Source organism: Strongylocentrotus purpuratus, unplaced genomic scaffold (assembly GCF_000002235.5).
Source record: "Strongylocentrotus purpuratus isolate Spur 01 unplaced genomic scaffold, Spur_5.0 spur5_scaffold_1, whole genome shotgun sequence".
NCBI lineage: Eukaryota > Metazoa > Echinodermata > Echinoidea > Camarodonta > Strongylocentrotidae > Strongylocentrotus > Strongylocentrotus purpuratus.
Genome location: NW_022145594.1, coordinates 30,186,499 through 30,209,124, shown reverse-complemented (window position 1 = coordinate 30,209,124; position 22,626 = coordinate 30,186,499). Strand labels below are relative to the sequence as shown.

At 37.7% G+C, this 22,626-nt stretch overlaps 1 protein-coding gene across 1 annotated transcript; it reads left to right on the top strand.

Annotated features, from left to right (window-relative positions):
- The first annotated feature begins 1,575 nt into the window (after positions 1–1,575).
- On the top strand, positions 1,576–15,615 carry LOC583752. The gene is made up of 5 exons (XM_030978011.1): positions 1,576–1,928; positions 7,162–7,322; positions 7,791–8,074; positions 9,491–11,232; positions 15,248–15,615. Exons 2-5 carry the CDS (start codon positions 7,186–7,188, stop codon positions 15,440–15,442), a joined length of 2,358 nt encoding a protein of 785 aa, XP_030833871.1. The 5' UTR covers positions 1,576–1,928; positions 7,162–7,185; the 3' UTR covers positions 15,443–15,615.
- The last annotated feature ends 7,011 nt before the right edge of the window (positions 15,616–22,626 follow it).

The following is a 22,626-nucleotide window of genomic DNA, read 5'->3' as shown; positions in this document are numbered from 1 at the left end:
ATGGGGTTAAGGAGTCCGACCCCCATGATAAACTGAATTGTGAGGGGATTGGATATCCCCTTTGTTGATCGATGACAATTTGTATATTTTGATTCCTTGTCTGACATCAGACTTTGGGTTTTTAGGAAATTGAACATGGCATGGCTGAATAAAAAAGAAAGGAGTTTACATAACTTATTGGGGGAAAAGATCCTCTGTACGCTCCGATGGCTTTTATCGTAACTTTGCCATGATGATGTAAAGAGCAAATTGAATTTAATTTTTTCGTTTTTGTTTTTGTTAATTATATATATAGGCCTAACAACCAAAGTTTTATTTTGTATTTATATTATTTTATGTTCACCTTCTCTCTCTCTCGGAGAGGTAGGAAAGGAAAAATATAGTTTAGCACTGGACAGTTAACCTTTATTATTTAATACCTGCACCCTGTTCATGGTCGACATCTAAATTATTGTTCACACCATCGATTGAACGGAAGCTGTGAAACTCACTGAATCAATATTTAACCCAGAAAAAAGGAAACAGCGCCATCTAATAATCATTACTGAATAACTCGAAAAACGGTATTGCCAGGCGGAAATAATCTTTTCAGATTGGACAGCCTTAAAACCCAACAACAACAACACCAATAACAATAACAACAACAACAAAAGGATGGAAACGATTCAACGGTATTCCCAGCCGGGGGCAAGGGAGGGGCCAAATAGGGGGCCAAATTCGGGAGAAAATATTTAGCGGCGAATAAGCGCGGGGGGGGGGGGGGGGGGTAAGAGGAGTTTTTTTTCTTTCTCAACAGGGGGAGGGGGTAATTAAGGAGCACTAATTTGTTTTCGTCCCTATTCGTGAGAGAATATTTAGCGCCGAATCAGCCAGCCGGCAAATAAGCGTGGGGGGGGGGGGGGGGGGGGGGGGGGTAAGGAGGTGTTTTCTCATGGGATGGGAGGAGGGGTAGTGAGCACTAATTTGTTTATTTCTTGAGCGCCTAATCAGCTAGCAAGCGAATAAGTTGGAGGGGGAGGTATGTTTACTCAACATCCACCTACCACCCCCCCCCCCCCCCCCTCTTGAGGAAAGGGGGAGGGGCCCGTCTTCATTTTTTCTTCAAAAAAGGTTAAATTTACCTGTTTTTGGCCGGGGGCTGCCCCCCCCCCCTAGATCCACCACTTTTTCCTATAGGGGGTAGATGAGTAATAGAGATACCCCCTGAAAGGAGGGAAACAATTTGTCATTGACTCGAGAAGCAGGGGAGGGGCATATTTGCACATTTAATTTACAATATATACAAGTCCCAATCTACAACAATGTCAAAATGAAGATAGGAAAACTAGGGGAAAATGCACATAAAAACCGGCAGTCAGGTGTGAAGAAAATGATTAAGATTGTGACCAATGACCACAACACGCAGGTACTAGTACTTGCTTGCAACAATCCTGTCTTTGTTCTCATTCATCTATTCAACTCATTTCTACACTACAACCGCATATTGACATAGGCCATAAAATGGGGATTCCCCATGAGGTAATTATAAGAGCGCGCGCGCGCTCGCTCGATATATGTGGCAGTGGCCGTGGCCATCATAGACAAGTGAAGTGGTGGCATTACGTGCGCAACAATCCCAATGTCGCAGCCATTGCTTCGTATTTTCAGCTAATTTATCACTATTGACGTAGAACCTTGATTTTCATCATCCAAGCTACATGCCCAGGCTGTAGACAGAAATGACACTTTCGTGAAATAGGAAACCACCATTCCGCATTCGCTCTAGATCTGATCCGATCAGCACAGGAGCGCTGCATTGCATCACACACATTTGTTCCCGGCTTCCCACCACCCCATAAACGCTACACATACAGTACTTGTGCATGCGGACGAACGAGTGGTTTCCAAAATCGATGTAGCGCGCTGTATCCACAGAAAATTACCACCTGGTAAGTATGGGGATATCTTTCTTAAAGGGATCGTTTAACAATGTTAAATCTGAGATACACGGTCCTACATGTTACCAGTGTCTGTGATATGGTGTAATATTGAAGCCCTAAAAAAAAATAGCGCTACAAAATGATCAAGAAGTGCCTCAAAAAAGTAAAAATCTTTGAATGACCGGTTTTACCATACTCGTTTTCCCCAATAGACTCTAGTGTTATGAAAACCGTTCAGTGAACGGTTTTCAAAACATGTAATTCCAATCATTAATATCTTGATAATCAGACAGACGATCGGCTTGTAAAAGTCATGGAGTTCTTGACTGACCTAAATGTTTATAAATATCATTGGAGCATGAGCTATTAAAATCAAGGATTATTTCTAAAGGATCTAAGACACTGGACGCGTATCCCTTTAAAACTTTTTTTCGTCTATGGCTGATCGTCAACGAAACGGAGTTAAGTCTTTTGTCAATTCTGTTTGTTGCTACGGCAGGCAGCCAGTGAAAACAAATTTGTTTAATAAAATTATGGAAATGCAAGCATACAGAACTTTGTTATTCCTAGCTCATTTTCTTAAATTTTTTTGTGTCGAAATACCGGAATGTGAGAAAAATCAATGATTTTTGGTAGTAGTGTAAATGCACTGAGCTAATGTTTAGGTTTCTACTAAGTACTATATACTAGTCTTATTCAACCCTCGTCTCCATTGATCTCCGTGAGAGCGAGTACTGAGAACAAGCCCAAGCTATTAATTACAGTGTAAATGCACTGAGCTAATGTTTAGGTTTCTACTAAGTACTATATACTAGTCTTATTCAACCCTCGTCTCCATTGATCTCCGTGAGAGTGAGTACTGAGAACAAGTCCAAGCTATTAATTTTCATGTGTCAAGTCAGCTTGCTTTGCAACAAATTGGATTAGGTCTACTTCAATATCATACCTTATAATTGAAAGGGTTTGAGATAATTGAAGAAAAAATGGACGGCATTGATTTTTTATCATAAACAGACTGTGTAACAGTGATAACAAAAATTTAACAAAAAAGTTAAATCAGGGTGAACTTAGTACATAAAAAGCATTCGCTGATGCCAGCACGTACACAAAAGAAATGCACTCATGCAAAGCCAGAGAGTTCAATGAGAATCCCTATACGGGGTACTCCAAATGAATAATAGAAATACCCACAGAAAGGAGGAAAACAATTCAATGGGAATCCCTATAGGGGGTACTCCAAATGAGTAATAGAGATACCCTCAGAAAGGAGGGAAACAATTTGTCATTAGGGACTTTTAGATTTGCATGTTGACATAGTGGACTGCTACGTGCGACGTCCTTTTAAGGCACTGGCGGTATAAAAGGATGTCACAAGTAGCAGTCTACTATGTCAACATGCAAATCTAAAAGTCCCTATTGGCTGGAGAAGCAGGACACCTTTGCACCACATAATTCCTATTTGTTTACAACAAATAAAATTCCAATTTACAACATAATGAAGAATATAATAACTATTGGAAAAATTGCAGATAAAAAACTGGCAGTCAGATTTGACGAAATTGATTAAGATTGTGACCAATAACCACAATAGCAGATACTCGATTACAACTGTGACTGCAGCGCGGTCGATATCAAATAAAAAAGTCTAAACAAAGGCTTCTACGGGAATCTGTAGCTTTAATGCGGTGGTCACAACCCGCCGTACTTGCAAGTGGTGAGACCGCCTCCGAATGGATTCGGGAGCACACAGACACACTGTAGCACTTTTAGTGCACGAGGAACTTTCGCTGCGTTTGGGCTGCGTTCGGGCTACCGATTCACCCCCAGTACGTGTGACGTGCGTTGCCGGTACTCCCTCCCTACCTTTGCCACTCCCTCCCTATGTTTTCAGAAAAACGTGACGGCCGTGGCCTCCCCAGAAACCGTACGGACTAAAAACACGCACGGTGGGTTGTGACCAACGCTTTAATGATTTGAGTAACCATTTCATTTGTTTCATTCCGTTTCATTCCGTGAAAACTGTGGATAAATCACAGATAAAGAATCATAAATACAAGTACATCATAGCATCGTCAATATAGCAATAACACAGTCTCTTTGAGAAACTCATCTTCATAACCTGTTAACATAATCCCAGTCACTATTCTAGTCCATCTGCATTATGGCTTTACATAAATACAAACTCACAATACAAGTGTAACTAGACTTCACTATAGCTTGTTTAAACAATGAACCAGACAATACTAAATTCCAAATCTCTACTTAGTGCTTCAGCACTCTCATAATATATCTTCAAATTATTAGCAGTTTCTTTACTGTTATCCTTGTTCTTAATATAAAATCAAATGTACATAATATATCATTACCGCATAGGCTTGCATGTATTACATTACATACTAACATCAACATCTCTCAGTATGAAGTTTAAAACACACACACTAATTTACACTTTATGTTTCGACAATTCATAGAAATACATTAAATATAGAACATGAAAACTAACCTCTTTGCCTGACTTAATGACAATATTATGACTTCAATCTCCTTGATGCGCTGGCAAAAAGGGGATTCTTGAACCTCAGCACAACCATGTTCATGTAGCCTTCTGAGTGTTTGATATCAAGTGAATAGCAATAGATGGCGCTATACTAGGCACCTTGCCTGAGGAAGTGATATTACAAATATATATGTATTCATGTCATGCATTGTATTTACAATTGCACTGTCACAACAACAACAAACATGTCTTTGTTCTCATTCAGCTATTCAATTCATTCCTACGCTAGCCTACAACTGCATATTCGCATACCCGGAATGCCATTAAATTTGAGGGGGTTCCCCATGAGGTAATTTTAAGAGCGCGCGCACCTGCATGATACATATATAGGACGTGGCAATGGTCGGCCATCATAGATTACGTTATAGACAAATAAAGTAGTGGCATTAAACAATCCCAATGTCGCAGTCATTGAGTCGTATTTTCAGCTAATTTCTCCGTATTGACAAGGAATTTTGATTTTCATCATAATAATAATAATAATAGCTAGTTCTTATATAGCGCTTTTCAGGACTGAAGCCCTCTCAAAGCGCTTTACAGATACATATATTATTACCCCGGTCATCGTATTCAGGCTTACCCGCACACAATGTATGCACATTCTCCACTCCCTGGGGAGCATTCCAGCCAGGCGTCATTTTTACAAGCACAATGCTAATCTAAGCACACTAGCTTTCGCATCCTACCGGGTACTCATTTAACACCTGGGTGGAGAGTGGCAAATGTAGATCAATGTCTTGCCAAAGGACACTAGTGCCGCGGTGGGACTTGAACCGCGGACCTTGTGATCCACAGTCCGGTGACTTATCCACTCGTCCACAAGCTGCCAAGGTTGTACACAGAAACTACACTTTCGTGAAATAGGAAACCATCATTCGCTCCAATCCGATCCGCGCAGTAGCACTTCATAAGTTTATTGCATCACACGATTTGTTTCCTTCTTCCCAACATCCCATGGTATAGACGCTAAGCACACAAGCTTGTGGGCGTTTGGAGATATTATGCTCATGTGACCTAGCTATGACACGTTGACGTCATACGACTCCAGTGGCTAATTACGAACTAGCTTATTAAAGGCATCGTTTAACAATGCTAAATCTGAGATACATTGTGTTAAAAAAATTGCGCATCAAAATGATCACGAAGTGCCTCTAAAAAGTAAATATCTTTGAGTGACCGGTTTTACCATACCGACTCATTTTCCCCAATGGACTGTAGTGTTATGAAAACCGTTAGGAAAACGCCAAATTAAATTTTGTTTAAATATAGTATGGCATATTAGTGTCAGATTTGTGTCATGTTTGTGTAAATATTATTTGATTATGTTTGAACCGTAAACATCTGATGAGAGCGTAACCATTTTTCTTTGTCTTTTTGAATCATGACATGTTACATTGTAACTCAGATTCTATAATTCCCACTGAGGTAGGTATGGCACGACAAGCACCAAAATGCACCATTATTATATGTAAATAAATGCAATATCTCCCTAACCGTGGGAGCCCGGGAGGGGGATACCCCCTCCCAAACCATCCTCCTCTGGCTCTGCCCCAGCCCTTGGTCGCTTTGCTCCCTCGTGACTCGGTCTTGGCTGTATGTTGCTGAATCATACATGTATGTATTTGGCATATGGTTTATGTTGGAACTGTGTACGACATTACGTACAATAATATTTTTGTTTGTGTGTGTGTGTGTGTGTTAGGGTGCATATTAGTTTGTCAATTATTTATTTTCTTCATGAAAAATATATTCCAAATTTCTGGTGGATCAAATCCCAAACGCTTACCCAGATACAATTAATCTTAAGCTCAAATTTCCTCAATAGGTATGCATCAGATTGCACAATTTGAAGTTAAAAAATGCAAAAGCTCCCACACTTTCCTTTTTTGTTTCAACTCACTATTCTCCTTGATTTTTCTGCTTACTGTAAGAGTAGGGTGTAATTAAAGAAATACTAATAGTGTATAATGGGAGTTAACATAGAGACCGTAGTGATATCAGATGCTATGAATTGTAAAAATTTACATATTTCAACAATGAAAAAAACACATTGCACTACATCACGGAGGGGGTGGGGGGGGGGGGAGGGGGATGCTCCCCAAGAATTCCTTTGTATTTACACCCTACCATATACACAATGAAAATAATCTCAATATGATATTTGATTACCGGTAGCTTTATTTCATAAATCCTTTAAATGTGTATTTTGTCTCTCTGCAGCACAAATGGAGACACCCATCCCGCCCCCCCCCTTCCCTTCCTGGATATAAGCTAGATCTTCACATGTCATCCCCTTTTATCTTTGAATAAAATTCAGTATTAAATTGCAAAAGAGTCAAGTCAGGAGGCAAATATTTGGATAAGGGGCGAAAAAGTGTAAGCAGTGAACCATTTTATGTACATTGTACATACACGTACATGTATGTCACTATTCACTAATATGAGTAATTTACTCATTGTAAATAGTCATTTATTGTTTTACTCTTGACACTAAATTTACTTATAACTATCTTTTAATTTTATATTATATCGCTGTAGAACATGTATTTTAACTCATGTCATGTTTATATTAATGATCTTTTGTTTCAATGTTTTCAATGGTGGTGAATAAATAAATTCAATTCAATTTAATTCACTTCAATTTGTATAATTAACTGCATCAATCCCCTTTTTTGTCAATTACAGGATGTCTTGCTGGGGTTATCATTCATGAACCTTTCCAGCCGACTGAGTTTCTGTCGAATGAGAAGGACGTCTAGCACCATGGATGGATTCTGCCTTCTCTATCTGCTCATGATTCTCCTGATGAGATCTGGTGATGTTGAAACCAACCCTGGACCAGACAGGTCAGTCTATATGTATTTGAAGCTTATTCCCTTTTCTTTATTGCAACAGTAATGAGCAGTAGGGATATTAAGTACTTTTCTTACTATTAAACCATAACACCACATACATGCATGCCTATTTTTCTTCCATATCCAAGTGCACTGCTTAATGAGATATAAGCCTTGTGCCTGTATGCTTCAATATACCTTTGAATAAATCTTATCAGTACATGTAGCTTAATAAAATCAAATATGTATGCTCATGAAGCTGTAGGTGCTGTAGGAGCTAGTGTACATATTTATAGGCTGGAGTAGATTATTCTTCCATGTAGTTGTAGTTGTCTGTTTCGCCCAAAGGCTTTTTAAGAACTGAACTAAACTTACTAAGTATGAAGATAGGTGGGTACAGTAAGGGTTACAATACAATAAGACTTATAAGATACTTAGTATTTAAGATATGCTTGATAAAATCTATTTTTTTAATTACAGGATTGTCAGTGAGAGAGAATTCTTTAAGCTGTCCAAGCAAATTGATCCTAGCTACTACAAAGAGGTGGGCATTAACTTTGACATCCCAAATGCAGAGCTCGGTCACATCGAGAAAGAGAGCCAAAATACCAGTGATGCATTGATGACAGTGTTCACAAGATGGAGAGACAAACAGCCCCCAGGTACAGACATCAGGGCTCTTCTTGCAGAGGGATTGAAAAATAGTGACTTAGGGTCTCTCTCTGATGAACTACTCGCTGGCAGTCTAGTCCCAAACAGGACAGGTGAGAATAAGAAGGAAATCATGTCGGCTGCCTGCAAGAAGGCCTTTACTGTCATTGATAATATATTGCTCTTGCAGGCAGCCAACAAAGACTGATGACACTTTCTCATTTGGTACAAATAGTGTTACTTATAGCAGGACATCTCAGTAGATGAACATCCCACAAGACTGATACTGCCGGTCTGTTGAACCCTAAAAATAGTTGTCAGAACACCTACGAGACCAACATGTCAGTCTTGTGGGTTGTCAGTGCATGGGTAGTTGGTCTCATGGACCTTCTAACAACTTTTCAGAGGGATCGCTAGACATATATTGTCGGTCTTGTGGGCTGTGGTCGTTAGTACATGTACATGGTTACAGACCCACTCACTTTGTGCTGTGTAAGGGAGATGATGAAATTAGTTTTACATGAAGCTGTTCAAGGATTGTCATTCAAATTTCTTGGCATTTCAAGCCCATGCAACCACTTTCTGACTATTTTTTTGTCAAGTTTCTGAAAATTGTACCATTACAGAATCGTTTTATCTTTTGTGACCTTATTTATGTCAGCCCCAAAAATGGAGAATTTCTGTTTCTTGTGTACAAAACAAAAGGAAAACTACATTTCTCTCAGTTCTTTCTATATTGAATGGAATTGTTCTTTGAGCTATAATTCATAAGGTTTACGAGGTTCATCATTATTATCTATACTGTTAGCGATGGAAATTAATGATATTGACATGTTACATATATATAAATAGATATGTATATATATATATACCTGAAAGAGAAGGTTGAGATCTGGGGAGAGGTGAAAAAATAATTTGTGAGCGTTATCATTGTGATTATGCAAGTCTGGAAGAACATCACAGAAAAAATGCTTCCTGAAAAGCATGGCTCTTCAAATGCCTTCATATTCTAAATAGGACAAGTAACAGCTTAAAAAACGAAGCCCAATTTTTATGCTACATGTTTGAGTATATAGTCCCATATACATCTTTCTGTGTACAGTGCTTGTTACTTAACTACGACTGTGCCACATTTCATATCATTTTGATGACTCCAGAACCTTACAGTACACACCAATACTTCTATGCTACATGATCAACTTTTTCAGATTGATTCCACACCGCTTCTTTCACAATCCAATCGCATGACCAGAACTCAACTTTATCTTTAATACCTAAAGACAGATTTTTTTGAGATACTTAAAAAAAGAAAACAAACAGACATGTCATGCATCAACAAGAGTATACATGTATGATGGATGTGCAGAAATAAAACTGCAAAGACATGAATGAATGAAATGTTAAGTTGACAAACAAAAAATACATCAGAAATTTGTTTTTATGTTCATGTGTATATGTTCAGAATATTCTTTAAAAAACATTTTGATATTCAGAAAAAATTATCACACTTGTATTATTAAATTTTAAAGGTTCACCTGTTAGATTGCCAGGATCACAGCCCCAACCACTTTCTCCTGACCTGATCAAGAGATGTGCAGATGATTTGAGATCCAAATACCGGACAACTCTCTGTAAGATCAGAGCTGATCCTCTCATCCCAATTTCCATTGTGCAGTTTGGCGACATGTACACAAACCTTGTCCTGGAAGAGGAATATCGACAACGTAAGCGTCCACTTGAGTACAGTGATCTCTTTGATCTTAAAGTCAATGGAGAGTTTCCCAAGCGGATCATGGTTCAGGGAGAGGCTGGGACAGGAAAGACAACATTCTGTGCTAAGATTGCCTGGGACTGGATAAATGACAGTCCTGCTCTCCAAAAGTTTGTGTGGGTACTTGTTGTCCCTTTTTGTGAAGCCAAACAATACACGATTGGTGAGATTGTCAAGTCGTATCTCTCCAAGGGCAACCCAGCAACAGCCTGCCAAATCACTGAGTACATCCGTTCAAATCCAAAAGATGTATTCATTGCGTTTGATGGATTAGATGAGTTTGATGGCAAGGTTGTACAGCGAAGGAAAGCCGGTTCAAACTCAGACTGTCACCAGCCAAAGTCTGCTGATCAAACCAAGGCAAGATCAAAATCAAAGATGAACAAGAATAAGCGGAGAAAGTTAATGCAACCAAAGTCAGGAAGCCCAACAAGTGCCACTTCGCAGCCAAGAGTCAACAGTGCAGAGGCAAGTGGAAGTTCTTCAGAGAGAGGTGAAATTCCACTTACAGACATTCTTCGTTCCGATGAACTTGCCACTTGCCCGGTGTTGGTGACAAGTCGCCCATGGAAGGTCAAAGAGATAAGATGGGATGATAGTCTGAGCAAACAGTACACTTTTCTGCATGTGGAAGGTTTTAGCAAGGAGAATGTGGAGGATTACATTCACAAGTACTTTCAAGATGATAGGGTCAAAGCAGATCAGCTTATCCAATTAACCAAAGACAATGACATCATATCTAAGAATATGGCCCCGTATCCTATCTACATAGCTATGGTCTGTCTTATGTGGAGAGAACTTGGTGACGAAAAACAAGAAAAGTTTAAGTCATTACAAACTTTTTCTCAAATATTTGATGAAATGTTTAAATTCTTGAAGGTGCATTATGCTCAGAAAGAGATCACAGATTTAGACAGCCAAGATTTCCAAGCCTTTCGCTCTCAAATTGAGAAGCTCATGGAACCAGTTGCCAAAGTTGCTTTCATCGGGCTACAAGAAAACACCCTTACTTTCAAAGAAGGTGATTTTGAACAGTGCTCGGACTCCATTGAAACAGCCTGCAGAGTAGGGGTGTTGTCTCAGGAGAAAAAATTGTCATCTAGTATGTCTCTACAGTCTTCTATCTTCTTTCCACACAAACTCTTTCAGGAGTACATGGCTGGGGTCCATCTTGCTTCCCTGTTTGAATTAGATAACAATGAATTCAACAGGCTGATTGAGCAAGTAGTACTGCCTAGGAAGGAAGAGTTTAGGTATCTCCTGTACTTCACTGTGTCACGGGACAAAACCATCGCACACCATGTCATGAAATGCATGGTACAGGGTATCATCCAAGAGTACTCGGATGTACATTTGTTGGTTGATGTATCCTTTGAGAGTCAGGACCTAGATACTGCAGCCTTGGCGAGGGGTGGAATGTCACATCTGGCAATAGACGGATCCACAACAGCACACACCATAGCAGGTTATATATTCACTGGACTCGGTGTACACAAAGATGTAAATTTGATAGCTTACATATATTAATAAGTATTATTATTTAAAGGGGATGTCCACCCTGATATTATGTTGGTTTGAATAGAAGCAGAAAATAAGAAAAAAACGGGTCAGTGACAGTTTGAGCAAAAAATTATTTAAAAAACGATTTAAAATTCAAAATTTTCCTATTTTAAATCAGATATTGTTCAAACTTTCAATAATTTGTTTCTCTCCTCCTGCTTTTATTAAAACCAACTTAATATCAGGGTGGACTTCCCCTTCAATTGCAAACCCAACGGGCATGTACAGACATGCATTTATTTTAGGAATGGGTATTTGATATTTATTTATCCATGATATAAAACAAAATATGATTAGCAGCCAATGGCTGAATTGTTCACACTTTACAAGCATGTTTTAAAATTACATAAAATACAATACTAAATATGGTAGTGTGGCTTCAATATTTTATGTTTTATAAGTCAATTTTGCAGAAAATTTAGATATTATACAGAAAATTTGATCTTTTGCATCATCTTTCTTCATATTTTTATATTTAAATCTTAACAAAACTATCAAAATAGTTTTTATCAGGAGTGTGCATTGTGAAATCGTAACTTGCACATATGATCAAAAATTAGTTGAAATTTGCAAACTATGTGTTAACAATCACATAGTGTAACGTCCGAAACACCCTTCTTGAGCTTACACAAAATTATTGGATTTGAAAGACCTGATTTGTGTTTTGACTTGTGCTAAGACTTATAATAACTTATTTCATAATGATAAATTCACTCCAGACACCCTAAAATATGGATTATCATCATTTAATTGGTATTTTTTGTTTCGGACGTTACATTTGTTTCGGACGTTAAAACTGTTAACGGAAAATTGGTTTTAACTATAGTATTGTAGTGATGTATTGCAATTTTATTTTTTTTGGTGGGTAGCCGCCATGAAATGTTTTAAAATGTTACGATAGATCGGTCCTGCAGTTCATATATTTTCTGCTACTTCAAATTGAAAGTTGTTTCGGACGTTACAAAATTGTTTAAGGAAAATGAGACAACTTTTTCAAGTTTTGAGTGTATTTCTAATATAAGCGCTATTATAATTAAATGATAATTTCTTTTAATTTAATGACTTGGAGTAACTAATAAGCTTATTCAAACCATATACAATCTCATTAGTTTATTGTTCTAGTGGGTTAAATGAGGGTCTACATTGTTTACGGAAAATGTAACGTCCGAAACACCATTTTCAATTGCACTGTTCCATCAAAATACACGAGTTAATTCAGATTACTGTTAACTTTCTTTAAGATCCACTCATGCTCATTAATCATCAATAGAAAAAAAACATATTGTTTGTGGCTATATATTTTTTTCGGCTCCAACCAAAAAGGTATGTCAATTTTGTTACAAAATTCTGTAAACAATTTGCTGTTCAGGGATACCTCATGCACATAAAGCAACGTTGAACAATTTTCATTAAGCTATGGGAGGTCAATCTAGGTCAATGCTACAAGAAAAAGTTGTAACTGATTTCTAATTCTTTATCTTTGTAAAGTTTCAGGCTCTCAAAGGGCCATTTAGCTATTTGGTCATAGTTTTAAAAAACAGTGCCACATACCCTCTGTATGGTATAATAATCTAATTAACACTACATAATTGACAATAATGACAAGATAAACGCATTAAACTGAGGATCATGGGATTTTGCTGGTAGTTTTACCTAAGTATATTGCACAAAACAGATTTATTTATGGCTCCCTCTCCCCCCCCCCCCTTTTTACTGTAAATTTAAATTCAAGAGCCTATGATGAGGTAGAGGAGAGCACTTCTTTTGTAGCGCTCCGTTTTACAAAAGACTTCGGAATAGGTTTGTCCATTTTGCAATAATCAACAATATAAAGTTGATCGCAAGGGAGGAAGCCTGTGGTGAAAGTTTGATGATGGGCTGGTCCGAATCTTTTGAAAAGACTCAATGCTAGTTTCTCTCGTCATTCATTGAGAGTGGGCAGTTCCAATTCTTTTAGAGCATGTTGGTAAGTGCAGTCCAAGCACAAGGCAGCATGCTCATTTTTGGGATTCTTTCAATCTGATTACTTTGGTTTTCAGTTACCCCAGAGGGCCAAGCAGGGGCACAGTATTCTACCATGGGCCGAACGTAAGAACAGTAGACAAATTCGATCATTTGCTGGAAGTTTGAATCTGTTTAATATTCTGAGCATGTATAGTTTTGTGCTTGCTCGCTTGACAATATTATTCACATGATATGAATATTTCAGATCATGTTTAACCAGTACTCCAGGGGGGTGTTTCATAAAGCTGTTCGTAAAGTTACGCATGACTTTACAAATGACTTATATATGAAAAGCCAAATGGGATGCTCAATCATTTTTAACTGCATCAACTTAAGTTGAACTGTGCAGATGTAGATTAATTATAGTAACGCTGCCTTGCGTCCTTCCGTGCGTCCGTCCGTGCGTCCGTCCGTGCGTCCGTAACAAATTTGGTTTCTGATTGATAACTTCAGTAATGTTTGACGGATTTTAATGAAATTTGATATGAAGGTACATGATATCAAAATACAGGCTAATTTCGTTTTCGGAGTATGTAGGTCAAAGGTCAAAGGTCATAGCTCATTAAATATGCGAAAAACTACACATCTGGTTTCCGATCGATAACTTTAGTAATGTTTGACGGATTTTAATGAAATTTAATATGAAGGTACATGATATCGAAATACAGTCTAAGTTTGATTTCGGAGTATGTAGGCCAAAGGTCAAAAGTCATAGCTCATTAAATATGCGAAAAAATACAATCTGGTTTCCGATCGATAACTTTAGTAATGTTTGACGGATTTTAATGAAATTTGATAAGAACGTTCATGGTATTAAAACACAGCCTAAGTTCAATTTCAGAGTATGTAGGTCAAAGGTCATAGCTCATTAAATATGCAAATCTGGTTTCCGATCCATAACTCTAGTATTGTTTGACAGATTTTAATGAAATTTGATATGAAGGTTCATGGTATCAAAACACAGCCTAAGTTCAATTTCAGAATATGTAGGTCAAAGGTCATAGCTCATTAAATATGCAAATCTGGTTTCCATTCGATAACTTGAGTAATGTTAGACAAATTTAATGAAATTTAATATGAAGGTACATGGTATCAAAATACATGTACAGCCTAAGTTCGATTTCTGAGTATGTAGGTCAAAGGTGAAATGTAATAGCTCATTAAATAGGCAAAGCACCCAGCACTATACAAAATCAAATTAATAAAGTTTCAAATAATTTATACACAAAACAACATTTAAGAGAGAAAGAAAGAGATGAGAAGGAAGCATTACAAATTTGCACAAGTCTTCAAGGAGATGTCTTTAATACAATATTTACACTAATGATATTTTTAAGTGGGTATACTACCTGCAATGATGATTATTGACTGTCCATTTTTGTTGTAGTGGAGGGGAGGGGGGGGGGTTGATGTGAAACATACATTATGATAATACTTGAGCAGTATCATTTCATATACCCATCACTATAGGCATATGATAAATATCAACAGTCAACTATTTGAATTAGTTTTATTGGACTACCAACCCTTTTCTGGTTGGAAAATAAACTGTCTGCTTGAAATGGCATCCTACACCTCAGTTTTGCTGCAACCAGTCCTCTTGATCATTTGATGCTCAGACTTCAGAGTAACCCTTAATTTTGATGGATGGAATAATTTAGGGCCCTTTAAAAATGGCCTTTACCATGCTGCATTGCAGATAAAATGTTATAGCAGGCCTTCCTTTGCAAATAAATTTGGGATCATATAGGTTTCGTAGCACTACTCTGATGATATCGACCACTGTATTAAGTAACCATTCTGTAATCATTCAATGAGACTTTCTTAATGCAGGCCGAGTGACAGAAGCATCAACAAAATCTGAGGTGGTCTTAAACTTTATCAATGGACTCTGACTTTCTCATATTTTAATTTTTCGTTTGTTTTGTTTTTGTTTTTGCTTTTGATTTAGATCGATCTTGGAGTAAATGGAGAATTTGGACCAATTATATCACATGATATGGGGGAGATTATATGCTCTGTGCCCTCTCTAAAGGATGTTACACTACTTCAAGCTGCCTTGCACAGTGACTTCTATGCAGTTCTTGCTAAAGAAGGAAACGAGTCCAAGGTGAGTGAAAAAACACATTGTAATGCCGTAGTCTAGCCTAAGGGGGCGCTTTGTCAAGACGCAGAACATCAATTGCTTGAAAATGTGAAAAATCACTGTGATTACAGTTGTAGAAAAAAAATTAAGTTGGGTCAGGAATTTAAAAGTTAAAAACTAAAATGTGTATTGTTTTTGTCATTCTGTCACTTTGCATCCTCCCAGTAAGATTTACACGAGGATGTCGCAAAATTTTCTCACAACAAAATACAAAATTGTAGTGGGAGAGGGGGGGGGGGGGTAAACCTTCCCCCTTCAGTTGCCAAACTTCCTTAAATATCCCACCCACCTCCTCCCCCCCCCCCCCCCATTCCTGCCATGACAAGATATTGCTGCCCCTGAATGTTTGATTTAGGGATAAACCATAATAAACTTGAGTATTGAATGGGAAATGCACATTGGGAGTCAATACATGCAAAGTGTTCAAATAATTTAAAGCCTATCAGAAAAGGTTTTTATTGCCAAGTCTTGAATTATATTTAGTGTTCACTTAACTTCTTTCTGATTTTACTTTCGTAACATGTTGCATTAACCTCAATTTAAAATTTCTGCATCATGTCAGGGTTTCTTTTTACAATTTAGTTTTGACTATACAACCGTCTGTAGTGTATATTGGATTCCGGACCAAAGTTTGTGAAGTCAAAGAATCAATTTGGAGAATGTTCTAAAGTAATATGAATCAAATATGACATTTATTTTTAAAAGTGCCACTCACAGGCCAACAGCTTTTTTGGCTAAAATCACAGTGCACATACCTGCTTAAAGGAAACCAAAACCTTCATACTAAGTTACTTTTATTGTAAAGTTTAAAAGATTTGAATTAAATCAGTGAAAATTTGAACAAAATCGGGCAAGGAATAAGAAAGTTAGAGCCTTTTGAAATGACTAGTCACTAGAGGGCGGTATTCAATTTGATGACATCATCTGTGAACAACTCTCCATGCCTTTTGTACATGAAATTTCACAATTTTTTTGTTTTCTTCGTATTTATTTGTGTTCTTGATCCGACTTCATAACATGTGAAGTAGAATATCATTTTGCATTCTATATATTGCTTTCAGGGGAGTACATTATCTCAATCACAAGAAAGAAGGAAAAACATGAAATTTGATGTACAAAAGGCATGGAGAGTTGTTCACAGATGATGTCATCAAATTGAACACCGCCCTCCAGTGACTAGTCATTTAAAAAAGCTCTTACTTCCTTATTCCTTGTCCGATTTTGTTCAAATTTTCACTGATATTTTTCAAATATCTTAAACTTTACAATAAAAGTAACTTAGTATGAAGGTTTTGGTTTCCTTTAAATGTAAATAACAATATGGCTGATGATGATGATATCTAATTGAAAAGGGAATTGAGATGAAAATAAGAGATGAACTTGCAATTTAAGAATGTTATTCAATTTGTCGACAAACTCGATTTCCTGGTACATCATAGTTATTTACATTTAAAGCGACTACCTATATTCTTTATTTCTGATATTACTGTTTTTCTTTCCTAATCACTGTCTGAGTCGCTGCTACTGTCATCGATTTTCGCTGCTCTGATGTCGTATTCGATGTCCTGCATCCTGCTAAATTTGCTTGATAGTCCTTGGTAGCGGCACCCTATGTAGCACGGTATTTCCTTCTTAGCACATGAGCAGTTCTTCTTGCACCCTTCAGTACATCCGCATGATATAGCCTTCTTCATTGAAACGGGCCAGGCTTGATGGGTACTTGGAACAGGAAGCACGTGCTGATCATCCAGATTCCACCCAAATTCTGTCCAGGGTGGGGTTTTAGGCTTGGCAATGTGTGCTCTCTTATTCATAATCGTTGCAAGGGCATGCAGCTCTCTTTACATGAAGAAAAAATGCGTCTCCTGTTTGGGGGGGGGGGAGGAGCCTTAGGAGAGTATAGATCTTTTGTTCAAAAACTTGTATGCTCTGAGATTGCCCAGATCAGACTCCTTGAAGTCATCACTTGCTGAGGTGTTAATATATGTTGTGATGGCCCTAATACCTCCTTGATTAGTTCTCTGGATACAACGTCAGTTATGGCCCTTGCCTTGGGGTTCTCACCAAGTCAACAATCTCTAGTTCTCCATCACTAGCAATGATCTGTGTCATACGCAGAAGAGCAGTTACTTCATCACTCTTCCCTGATTTAGCTCTTGTGGGCCCAGACTTCTTTTGTTTCTTGTTTTGTGTGTGGAACGTGTTCAGCTTCATAATACTTGTCTTCTTCTGAAGACTGGACAGTGATTGAGACAGTGCCTCCACGCCTATTTGTTTAACACTGCTCAAGTTGTCCTAAACTGTGCAATCAGCTCATTGCCCAGTTGACACATTTATCAGGGATGTTGTAGTTGCACTGGATGGATTCGTATCGACTGCTACCATTACCTTGATGACCATCTCTGTGTCCCTTGTTACTCGACATACACCAGATTCATTGTTAGGGCTGGGTGAAAGAAGATGCAGCATCGATATTTACTGTGCAGAGACAGATGTGATGGGTTTTAATTGTTTAAACCCATTTTATCCGTGCGGCGGGGTTAGGTGTAATTCCGTCATGACCGCTTTCTTCTTTACTTGGCATCTGCATTTGTCTGTTCAAGAAGCATGTCAGGAGAAACACAATTGTGCTTGCCATCTGCTCTCCTTGCAACAAATGCACCCGCCATAAGTGCTTCATGTACATCAGGGGCTGTTTTAGGAAGATTTTTCATCTCATCAAGATAGAGAGGCAGAGACTGCTGCCCATATTTGTAATGCCCTGCTGCTTTGAGGTAAGGTATCATTCAATATGATTCACAGACATGTCCTACCCAGTCAGCTTCTCGCTGGTAGTAGTTAAATCTATGCAGAACATCAGGAAGGTGGACCAGAAGATTGCTGTTGGTTGATCAACCATTGATTCTGGGAAAAGTTCCTGAAGGGCTGATAACTGTTCATGGGAATTCTGAAGCATTTGCAACTTTTCAGTGGCAGTGATGTCTTTTTCATAGAGCATTTTCAAGACAGATTCCACCTCAGGCTGCCAGTGATCTGTTTCTCTATCTGCTGCCCATCATGTCTAGAATGTTTCCTAGTTGAGGCGCCACATAGTTTCGCTCAGGATTCTGAGGGCATGTATGGCCTGGTAGTAGTCGACTTTATCACCAAACATCTTCTTGGCAGCCCCTTCCTGGCACAGACCAGCTGCAACAAGAAAATCTTCTGCACCTGCCGCCCTAAAGATCTGCAAACTGCTTTCATGTAGTTGTGAGCTTGATGAAAGCCACCCAGCAGTAAGACCACATTGCTGAACTCACTACGATGCTTGTCTCTGATGGCTACAGCGAGCTCATATGTAGCCTGATCTCCAGTTATAATTGTGTATTTGTTACCACGTGCATGTGATGTCCTGACAAGTCAGAGGAAGATAGCCAATGATTCTAGCCTGTCTATGTGGATGGAGGTCAGCACGGAATGAGGAAAAGCCCGGAAGTCCTGTTTCTAAAACTCTAGGAGCATACACCAGTTGCGAAGTTGTGATCATTCTACCGAGGCGCCACATAAGCAGAACGTCCTCAGTCTGCATGGCCATCTGAAGAGTGAGTGAGTCTGGAACCATATTGTATGCAGATGTGAATGAAATCTCAGTTGAATTTTTCTCACACATCTCTTTCTTACACTTCACAATCTGCTCTAAGAATCTTTGATGCTTGCAGGAGTGTATGGTGTTTTCCCTCGATATCATCTCCTTCTAGGCGCCTCAGTTTTTTCAGTGCGTCACCAAGTGGTAATGTGGAAGCACATATAAATCCTGAACCTTTGGTTTGATTGAGAACCAAAATATAGTATTCATGTAATGTATGTTTCAAGATGGTCGCCCGGTATTTATCTCCTTTATCGACACCAAGCTCCTCAAGAGTGTCTCGGTACCTTACGCGGATGATTCTATGAGGAATGTGGACAGACCAGGAGCTGGAAAAGAGGAGCTTCCAGCTCATCTACAACATCATAAGGGTTTAACTTTGACCGACCAGAATGCGAAGAGCCTTAAATTTGTTCATATTTTGTTGTTACACACGTAACTGGATGAAGAATAGGCTTATCACAGATTCTTGTTGGCATATGATGCATTTTGTGTAGTCAGTGCTCATATCTTTGGAAGACTTCTTAGCAGGCACATGCTTCATGGACATGGCACTATCTACCACACGTTTTCTTGGCTGGTTACTCATCTTGCTGTAGGAACCTATAATATAGAGGGGTGTATCATTTGAATAATAGTTGCACTGTATTTATATTTCATATAAACCTAACTTTGAAATGTTACTTTACATTAGCAGGCCTCACTTTCACTCTTTCTTGTAATTCTTGTAAGATCTTAAAAGACAGACCCAGGAATTCTGAAATTCATCTAGTATGAGGTTGCTTTGGTCAATGTCACCCTCTTATACCTATATCAATTATAAAACAACATTGAGATGGGGGTAATAGGTATATTAGTATTGGATTAACAGGAGCATTGGATGTAACAAACATGTAAAGTCATCACAAAAGGTTGCAAATCCGATTTAAGTGTTGTGATCCAAAACACAAGATGGAACAAAATTTATGCTACATTATATTAAGGTTTATTCTAATCTACAAGTGTTAAAGTGGAACTAGTATAAGAAACTATATATTTATTGGTTCACTTTCTCTTATATTTACATCAGGTAATGTTGTTATACAGAGTCCTTGAGAAGAATCTTCAGGATTGCTCCATAGTGATGCCAGATGATTACATATGGAAATTCTGTAATAAGCTGCTAGATAATATTTTATCAATAATCCAAAAGTTTGCTAAGAGTAAAAATATTCTGATTTGAGTTAGCAAAACTTACTACATCCTCAAACCTGCAACTGAAATTCCTACCTCATACCAAAAGGTTCAAGCTGGTTAGGAAGTTTCTGATAGTTTCTTCATCATTCTATTAGTTGAAATGTACTTGTAATGTTTGATTTCCTGTCTCTCTGATGTTGCTAACAACTCTGTTTAGTCATTTATAGAAAAAGGGAAGAATGCAATTAATCATTCACGTTTCAGTTGCAAACTTGACACATACGGTATGCGGCAATGATGACTCATATTAAATGTATTATCAGGGAACTAAACTGCATATTGTCCAAAATGAACTTTGTTATGCTATAACTTTTTTTACATGAAAAGCAAAACATCTGTAATTTTCAGATCATATTCAACTAATATTACATACCTGCCAACCCTTACAAATAATCCGGAATATTCTGTTTTTCTGGATTAGTTATTTATAGAACTTCATTAAAATATTTGTAGATCCAGACAGGATTCTATGTTTTATTTGACCATGTCATACAAAAACCAAGATTCTACAATTACCTTACACAATTTGTATTAATTACAAATCAGAATTACTAATTTTGGGGGGAATTTATGAATTGCCCCTGCCACTTGTGTCTCCCCCATCGCCCAGCCCAACCGTTCACTGTCCCTTCAATCATTAAGAAAAAGGATAGAATGCAATTAGATGATTCACGTTTCAGTTGCAAGGGCAAACCTGACAGATATGCAGCAATGACGACGCACGTTAAACGTTTAATCAAGGAACTGGTCTGTGCATATTGTCCAAAATGAACTTTACTACGCTGTACATTTTTTTACATAAAAATCAATGAACCTGTAATTTTCAGATCGTATTCAACTAATATTAGGAAGGTTTTCTATATATTTTTAATTCTTCAGTTTCAAAAGTGATTGAAATATGGAGAAATAACTCCACCAGGTGTAAATGGGTACCTGATATTATTCAGCACTAGTTACTTTGGCAGCTCGGCTACGACCAGGGTAATATGCGTAAAGCACCATGAGCGTCAGAGCTTGGCGGATACTGGTGCTATATAATTATCCTATTATTTATTATTATTATTATTATTATGTAAAATAAATTCAATCATCATGAATGTGGTATCATCTTGTAGATAATTTAATTTTCTTTCATTGATACCACATGCATGGTAAAATGATGTTCTGTTACAAAATTATCTTCTAATTATTGACTTTTTTTTTCCAGAAAAATATTGTCAGGGTAGTCCACCTAGAAATTGTGCAGGAAGATCCTCTGATCATGTTTATACCGACCGACCTACAACATCCCGACCAAAACCCCCCAAATTAAGGTTTTGCCCCCTAGGTATTCAGCTATTTTGTTCTTGCCTTGATGGTATTATGTCTTCATTCAACAGAACTATAGTACATACAAATTATTAAAACATAGCAGGCCACATAATACGAACCAAAAAGGAAAATTATAGTAAGGAATGTATATGTTCTATAGCTAGACCACTTTCATGTACAATATAACATCTATTATTATAATCATCATAATTCTTTTACGCTTGTAAATAAAATTATCATTCTTTAAACTCTCTAATAGAATATTATCTTTAGCAATGCTGGTCTAAATATTTGGATTACAATGAAAAGGTGCTATACTGAATATTTTACTGAGAAGATTTGCATTTAATTCACATACCTCTAAAATACAGTAGAATCACTGCAATTCGCTCCTACGCTCAGGAATTCCTGATCTTCCTCTTACCTGAATCTTCAGTATGGTCATATCCTATTGGACTGTCTATCCCTGACTCTTGACAAAGGCCTTATATTTTCATGCACTTTTGATCTTACTATAATGTACATAAAAATCACCCGAAGGTACTAAGTATTTTAAAACATATAAATAATACACATTCTGACTTCTCACTGTCTGATTTAACTTATAAAAGTATACAAAGGACTAATATTGGGAAAACTACTCTGTGCAAATAAATACTAGCCCCAACAAGACCCTTTCATTGATGCGGTCTCTGACCATATGTTTACAAAATTCCTGCTCCCCCTCCATCTACCAGTGTTAACCCTATTTAGCCCGGGGGGGGCTTTAGAAGCCCCCCCCCCCTCGACATTTTACGCGATAATTTTTTAACGCAAGAAAATCTTGCACTGAAATTTTGTGACTTTTTTCTTTTCGAGTCTTGCGCATCTTTTGAAAGAAATTTTTTGAAAATCAAACCTACCATTATGAAGTCACGTGTCATTTTGTCTTTGCATGTCAGCCCGAAAATCGCTCATTTTTGTGATTTGTGTACAAAACATATGGAAATCTCATTTTTCAAATAAAGAGATA